This window comes from Vicia villosa, linkage group LG1 (assembly GCF_029867415.1).
Source record: "Vicia villosa cultivar HV-30 ecotype Madison, WI linkage group LG1, Vvil1.0, whole genome shotgun sequence".
NCBI classification, from domain to species: domain Eukaryota; kingdom Viridiplantae; phylum Streptophyta; class Magnoliopsida; order Fabales; family Fabaceae; genus Vicia; species Vicia villosa.
Genome location: NC_081180.1, coordinates 245935130 through 245943909, shown reverse-complemented (window position 1 = coordinate 245943909; position 8780 = coordinate 245935130). Strand labels below are relative to the sequence as shown.

Here is an 8780-nt window from a genome sequence, read left to right as displayed (position 1 = left end):
CGGGCCAAATATAATATCTACCGTCAATGATATGAATCTCACTCGGATCATCCTCCCCCTGAACATCGTCACCATCAGACTGAACATCATCTGCATCCTGCACAGTATCATCCCACCCGGCTCCACATGATCATCCTCACGTGCAGGTATATGAGTGGGATGCGGGGTATGGATCCCCCAGTCTGCTGGAAGCGTGGGGGCATCCGTGTCTGCTGGAAGGATAAGGGCACCTGTGTGGGATATGGAGTGTGGGATCCTCCAGTCTGCTGGAATCCTGGGGGCACCTGTGTGTTAGGTGGAAAGCTAGCAGATCCTCCAGTCTGCTGGAATCCTGGGGGCACTTGTGTGTTAGGTGGAAAACTATATCCTCCAGTCTGCTGGTATGATGAAAAACTAGGTCCTGCAGTCTGCTGAAACGGATAACTAAAGTCCACAGGTGGGCGAATAAAAGATGGTGACCCAGACATAGGCCTCCCCTGAGAGGAGAGTAATGACGTAAGAGGTTGGGTACTGGCCATTGACATGTAACCTATCTGACTCTGTGGGGGGGGCACACTGCTGTCTGAGGAGACTGGCATACTACTGTCCTTGGGCGTCGGGTCTTCTGACCCATACTACTGTCATGGACATGTAACCTAAATTATGTTTACAAAAATATAACATATCTAAATATTATAAATTTCAAAATATATTTCGATTTACTAAATTAAATTCTTTTTTACTAAATTATATTTCGATTAAAAATATATATATTACCATAAACTAAACAAATTATCGCTCTATTAACCAAAATCTATTTTAATAAAAAACATAATATATTTTATTAAAAAACATAAATATTTTTATTTACTATAAATTACTACATAATCTACAATTTATATCACAAAAATCCTATAAAAACATACAATTTATCTATTATCACAAATATTACATACTACATTAATATATCACAAAAATTCCAGAAAAAACATACAATTATCACAAATATTACATACTACATTAACCTAACAATATTCAATAATCTAATTAATATATCCAAATATTACAGAAAAATATAATATTTATCTATTAACACAAATATAACACAAAAATATACTAAAAAAAATTAGATTTAAAATTATAAAAATACCTCAATCTTCTAATCTCCTCCAATCTTCAAGTTCAATTCTTATAATATATATCTCCTCCAATCTTCAAAATCTTGAATAAAAAAATTAAAATAAGTTAGAATTTTAATCAATACAAATTATAAATAACAAAATATAAAATATAAATAAACTAAATAAATTAATACCTTCAACAATGGTGTGAGAATGAAATTAATGAGAAGAGGAAGAGAATGAGAGAAGAGGAATGGAGAAATATACAGTGGAGAAGAGAGGAAGAATGAGAAATGAGGAAGAGAGGAAGAATGAGAAGAGAGGAAGAGAAGGGGAAGCGTGCAGAATTTATTAAACATTAGCGACGTGAATGCACTGCCGGTAAATACTGACGTTCAAGCCACGTCGCAAGCTGCCAACGGTCCAGTTGGCAGCGTCATTAGAATCACGTCGCTAATTAGTGACTGGGATGCCACGTCGCAAGCTGCCAACGGTAATAAATTTTGAAATTCCAATCTGTCTTCACCTGCCAAAGCCTGCGCAGGTCAATTCAAAGTCAGCATTAAAGTGTTCCGACGTGAAAACCACGTCACAACTGAAAATTTCAAAATTTTTGTTTCTCCCCCCATTAGACTTTACAGATTTCTAAGTTTAAAAATTTTGTTTTATCGTTTGCGACGTGGAAATCATTTCACAAGTTTTTTTAAAAAATATTTTTTTCTGATCCCCCATGTGAGTACGTAATTGTTAATATTATTCATTAAAATAATATACCGACGTGTTATTCACGTCAGAACAGTCCTTTTCTTCCCACGTGAATAACACGTCACAAATATATGGCGCTAGGGAACCAATTTCTTGTAGTGGGTAGAGACTCTATTACGTGGATGATTGGTGTAATAATCTGGGTTCTTGTTTATGATTGTGTAGTGCTTTGTGGGTTGGTGTGGTTTTTGTAGGGGTGAGAGTGCTTTTGTTCCTTTTTCCTTTTTACCATGGGTTAGCACCCCTTGTGCTTGTTATATTCCATCTTGGTTTATAAAAAAAAAAAAAAAACTTGCCAATGGTGCACTTTTAGTGCCAAAATGGTGCTACTCCATTTTTATGACACCTCTGTTAGGGTGTGCAAATAAACCGGTTATCCTTAACTAAATTGTTATTCAAATTATTCCACTTTTAAAATTCAATTCAAATGCTAAAATATGAAAGTGGGTATCCATTTTATTATTCAAATATAAACTGGTACCCATAATAAGAATGTGGTTTAGTTATTGGATACCTAAATTTTATTATGTATGAAATTTATATGCTTGTTTCTTTCTGGTATTAAGTGTATTTCTACATTACATATCACTCGCTTAAGCATAATGATCATATATTAGTTGTCAAATTTTGAAGAATGAAGTGTATATAATTTTTTGAAGAAAATTTTAGGCAAAATACCCTTTTTGGTCCCTTAAGTATACCCCAAGGTCCATTCTGGTCCCTTATCTCTAAAAAGTGTCAAAGTGATCCTTTAATTGTCTAAAAAGGACCACGTTTGTCCTTTCTGTCCAAATGGCACAAACGGACGTTAGGTCTGTATACGTGGCAGGTGACGTGGAATATTATATACTCGTTATTCAACGTTCTCTTCTTCATCGTTTGCCTCCTTTCTTCCCCAAATTCTAGGGTTCATCGTTTGCCTCCTTTCTTCCCCAAATTCTAGGGTTTTTGTTTGGCAGATCACCCAAGTCAGTTTCCAATGAAGCAGACATCATCATCAATCGCAGGGCCATGTTCATACGAATCTAACACGAAGAATGATGGTTTTGCTGCAAACTTGAGATGGAGGACCCGTATGTGGGTGTGGAGAGATAGCTTTGCTTCGTAGGGCTTCAACAAGCACGAATTTCGGGAAGCAATTCTGGGGCTGTCGTAATTACAAGGTAAAAACGAACTTCACTTGTTTGTTCATGTCATGTATTGCCTTATGAATGATTGGTATTTTGAATTTCACAGGGTTCAACCCAAACAGGGTGTGGCTATTTTCAATGGTTCTTTGATGATGTGATGGATGAGAAAGACCAGTATATGAAGATGCAGAATAGTAGGATGGAGAAGATTCAAATTGAACTTGATGCAGCAAAAATGGAGTTGGTAACTCTTAAGGCAACAAATGACAGACTAAAACAAAAGACAAGAGAGTTGAAGAAGACGATGAATTCTGAGAAAAATTGGAAAAGGCTTTTCTGTGTTATTTTAGTGTTGGTCATTTGGAAAAGTCTGTATTAGTATGTTGTAAGGTTATGAATTAGTATGTACTGAATTTGATATTTATTCATGTATTGAATTGTAGTGGTAAAGTCTGTATTTGTAATGTTATGGTTTAGTGTTGTAATGTTTTAAAGTTATCAATGGCAAAAATTATGTTATGGTTTAGTGTTGTAATGTTATGATTTGTTACACACTACTAAGTATGTATTGACTTTTGCTAAAGGTCACAAACCACTAATATTCATATGACAGAAAAAGGCAAAAAATTATAGGCCAAAATATTGCATTAACTTTAACATTAACCTTGCCATCAGAAATCACATGTTCAAAAGCACAAAATTACTTGGCCAAAATACTGCATACCAGGTTCTTAAAACACAAAATATTCAAACACATTACAAAATATTCAAACTGATGTCTAAAATTCCAAAACACTACATAAAATAAAGAGACTATGGTTTCCATTTTGGTGTGGCCCTTTTAGTAGGTGTTGTCCTCCTTGTTGTTGGACCTATAGCTGTTTTTGCAGCAGTCAGCCTTGTGGTTGGACCAGGTGGGATAAAAGGGGCATTTGGCCTTCTAACTGCCAACTTCTTTGCTTTAGGAGTAGTCTTCTTGGCTGATTTTGGAGTAGTCTTCTGAGCTTGGGATGATTGTGATGGAGCTGCTTGAGATGATTGTGAAGGAGCTGCTTGAGATGACTGTGATGGAGCTGAAGGAGCTGCTTGGGATACTTGTACAGAAGTAGTCTGAGATGGAGCTGCTTGTGATGGAGCTGCTTGTGCAGTAGTTGATGGTACCTTGCAAGTAAGTTTGTTGTGTCCTTGTTTCTTGCATCTACTGCACTTCACAATGAAGCCAGTTCTTCTCATCTTTCTATCTGTGCCATCCAGTTCACCTTGTTCCAAATTCCTCCTTTTTTTGGGTCTTCCTGGCATTTTCCTAAATTTGGGTGGCAGAACATCAGGGGTACTCTGTCCTCTCCCATAGGTTTGAGCCATTGACTGGAAAAATGACTGGCTGGTACACTTGCAGATATCTTGATTTCCTGTAATACTCAGGAACATAATCATCAATCTTCTGGTTCCTGCTTTTGATTGCTGATAGTGAATGAACACAGGGGAAGCCTGTCAACTCCCACCTTCTACATGAACAAGTCCTATCTTTTAGAATGACTGTAAATTTTTCAGCATTGTTTTCCAAATTCCTCACTTCAAATATAAACTCATCAGACATCCTAAAAATCAGAATTTATATCAGAATGAAGTCAGAATTTATTTCAGTACTACTTCAGAATTTATTTCAATATAAACTCAACAAATAGGATTGAAGTCAGAATTTAAATCAGAATGAAGTCAGAATTTAAATCAAAATTTAAATCAGAATGAAATCAGAATTTACCTTACAAGCCACATATTTGTGTATGAACTTGTTTTTTCAATCTTCTTCTTAATGTTTGGTAACACATCAACATCTTCTAATTTCTGAAACCTCATCCTGTTTGTTGCCCACCTTTCCATCATGTATACCCTAATCTCTTCCACCATGGTGATCAATGGTTTTGCCCTTGACTCTAATATGACACTATTAAAGGCTTCTGACATATTGTTCAGTACAGCATCACACTTGTTATGAGTTTTGAAGTATGATCTGCTCCAAAATCTTGGAGGAGTGCTCATCATGTTTTTCATTACTTTCATCTCTCTCTCCCAAGCTTGGTAGTAAGTTGACTTGGCTGCTTTCCATATAATCTCCTTTAGTTTTTTTCCAGCATGCTTCTTCCTAAAATTGTTGTATAGATGCCTAACAGAAAATCTCTGTTCAACTCTTGGAAGAAGTTCCTCCATTGCAGGCAATAACCCCTAAGTCATAAAAAATGAAAGTGTCAGACATTTTGTCTATATCATATCAAATTTAATACATGAAAAATGAAAATGTCATACCTTTTGTTGATCAGAAATGAAAGTGTATGTGAGGCACTCTTCCCTCCCACCAAGATCATCAATAAGCAGCTCCAAGAACCATGTCCAGCTATCCTTGTTTTCACTTTCAACCACTGCAAATGCTATTGGTAGCATTTGATCATTGGGATCTCTGCCAATAGCTGCAAGTATTTGACCTCCATATAAGCCTTTCAAAAAACATCCATCAAGTCCTATGAAATGTCTGCTCAACTTGAAGCTCTCCTTACAAGCTGCCAAACATATGTACAACCTCTTGAAATGTAAATTCTCAACAGTTGAACCTTCTTGTGCAGGCTGGACACAAACCTTAACAGTTGAACCTGGGTTAGATCTTAGTAACTCATGTGCATAGTCACACACCCTTGTATAATCCCCTAGAAATGACCCATCAACCATGTCTCTGGCTGCAAACCTAGCCCTTATAGCCTTGGTTTTGTTGACCCCAACATTCCACTTCTTCTGAACCTTTTCCTTAATGTCCCTTCAGCTTCATTCTAGGGTTTGTTTTAAGTGAATTCTGTAACCTCTTGCTCAACCATTTAGTCTTCAGTAACTTTACATGATACTCTCTACTGCAGCTATGGGTGTCAACTACTTTCCTTAGTTGCCATGAATCCTCAGTAGGCAACTTAGCGCAGTAAGATTCCCATTCACATCCATCCTTACACCTGACCCTAACCCTTATCTTGTCATTCTTAGTGAACCTTAAATCTCTGCCAGAATGGACTGCATAAGTAATAATTGCCTCCTTGAAATCTTCCTTTGTAGTAAAATAGGTTCCCACTTCCCATCTGTAATTGGACATATCCTTTAAAAGCTTAAAAAATGGATACTTCTTTCTCCTAGCCCTACTGCTATCATCACTATCACAATCACTTCCAAGATCCTCACTATCATTATCACTCCCTTTACTATCTTCTTTGTTTTCATCAGACATTTGTTTTCCTTTTTTACTTTTCATTTGTTCATTATCTTCAATATCACAGTCCAATAAGTTTCCATCCTCCTCTTCCAGTTCAGTACTATACTCATCAGAGTCATCATCAAATACTATCTCCATTGCACTATCATACTCGAAGTTGCTATCATCAGAACTATCATCAGTCATTCTTAAATCATCATCAACCTCACCACCCACAGGTCCATTATCAGCTCCAACTGCACTCACATCATCTTGTGCTACATCTTTGGCCCTCTCATCATCTTGTGTTACATCATTAGTCCTCACATCATCCTGTGCTACATCATTGGCCCTCTCACCATCTTGTGTTACATCATTAGTCCTCACATCATCCTGTGCTACATCATTGGCCCTCTCACCATCTTGTGTTACATCATTTGTCCTCACATCATCCTGTGCTACATCATTGGCCCTCTCACCATCTTGTGTTACATCATTAGTCCTCACATCATCCTGTGCTACATCATTGGCCCTCTCATCAAATTCCTTCAATATTTCCTCAATCTCTACTGCTACCTCATCTACTATCTCATTAGGTGGCATCTCATTAAGTGGAATATCATCTAACACAACTTCAGCTTCATCAGCAAAAACAGGCTGGGACAATGTGTGCTTAATAAAGACCTCAACACTAAGATAAACCCTATATAAATCAGCAATCTCTAATGCCTCTCTGTCATCTACCAACATATTCATCCCACCAGTTGGATCCTTATAATATATGTTTTCTATGGCTCGATAACCTAGTTCCTTGATACTACCTAACAGCTCAAAAAAACTCCACTTATCAGCATCTACCCTCAGTTTAGCAATCTGACCTCCAACGTAAACGCTCAAGTCCTCACTCGCAAATTCACCACTATGGTGGATTGTAATGATTAGATACTCGTCCATTTCAAACGAAACCCTAAATAGAAGCGCAGGATATAAACTTCAGAAACATGGAATTAAAACCATAATAGAGTACCAGGCATAGAGATGCAGAAACTTACTTCTGATGTCGTCTTCGTCTTTGCTTTCACCTTGAATGTCGTCTTCGTTCTCGTTCGCAGCAACTAGAGATTGGAGTTTCGTCAATGGCAGCTGCGCTAGGGTTTCCTCCAAGAACCAACGAAGAGAAAATGAGGTTTCTATTTCATTTTCCTTTCTATTTTTTGTCTAAGACAAATTTACACATCTGGCAATTAAAATAAACCACCTGGCAATAAAGATAAAAACGTGTCTGCCACATGTATGTCACCCATGCCTTTCCTTTGACTTTGACTAACGGAGCTAACAGAAAGGACAAACGTGGTCCTTTTTGGACAATTAAAGGATCACTTTGACACTTTTTAGAGATAAGGGACCAGAATGGACCTTGGAGTATACTTAAGGGACCAAAAAGGGTATTTTGCCAAAATTTTTATTATGTATGAAATTTTGAAGATGTTGTACACAGTTTTTTCATAATGTAATAACAAGTCTTGATAGAGTAGATATTAGTGACTGAAAAAACACACATCCCAATGATTAAAACCAACTTATAAATATGACTCTCAAAAAACAACGCTAATCTTTAAATTCAAACTATAACATGATGCTTAATGCTTGGATAATCCATTTTTTCTTTTAGCAATGTTTCATTCTTGGATTACTGATTAATTTTTCTTAGAAATAATGATATGCACTTAATAAAACGGTTTTTATACAAAATTGATTTAAAAAAAAGCTGGTTTTAAAATTAAGTTTTTTATATTAAACTTCTTTTAAAATTGAGTTTTTTTATAAAATTGATTTTTTTTAAAGAAAATAAAAAATTAGTTTTAAGAGAAATCGGTTTTAAATTGATTTTTTTAAAAAATTGGTTTTTATAAAAAAAACCGGTTTAAAACCGGACCGATCTACATGTAAACCGGTTTTAAAAAAATAAACTAATTTTAAAGAAATGATTTTAAGATCCAAACCATATATATGGTTCAATTTGATTTGGTTATTGATCCATGCACACCCCTAACCTTTGTATGTAATTTCACATTTATCATTGTGTCATGTTATTTATAATCTCTAATACTTTTGTGTCGCATTTGTTTCTCATCGTAATTCTAATTGAGGTATCAAGAAGCATTCAAGCGTTATTTATCATTCTTTATGTGAAGTATTGTACATGTACAATTGTGTCAAGACCATGTAATTGATATCTTTTTAGCGTCAATTGAACCTCTCTCAAGCCTTGTAGCGAAATTCGACATCACTTTGCTCAAAGTTGGTGATGTCTGTCATTTTATCTACAAATTTGCACATCGAATAGAACAACTTCAAAAAAAATTCTTCTAGCTCCTTTAGATGGTGCCACTCAAAAAAGTATCTAGCCAAATTTTCATTCTTCCAAATTTGTTCAACTTAAACAATCTTAGCTTATTCTAGTTTTCTGTCACTCCTAAAGAACAACACCAATGAACATGTTTAGTAAAATCTTCCCAAATGCTCATAATCATCTAGAACTGATCATCCATCATATTA

General features: G+C 35.9%; 1 protein-coding gene across 1 annotated transcript; it reads right to left on the bottom strand.

Moving 5' to 3' along the window:
- Window positions 1-3808: 3808 nt before the first annotated feature.
- On the bottom strand, window positions 3809-4294 carry LOC131598396 (uncharacterized). Its single transcript, XM_058871006.1, has one exon. The coding sequence runs from the start codon at window positions 4292-4294 to the stop codon at window positions 3809-3811; it is 486 nt and encodes a 161-aa protein (XP_058726989.1).
- Between the last annotated feature and the right edge of the window lie 4486 nt (window positions 4295-8780).

Bases quoted from the DNA above. Each gene is read 5' to 3' on its own strand.
- LOC131598396 (XM_058871006.1), bottom strand. From the start codon at position 4,294: ATGCCAGGAAGACCCAAAAAAAGGAGGAATTTGGAACAAGGTGAACTG.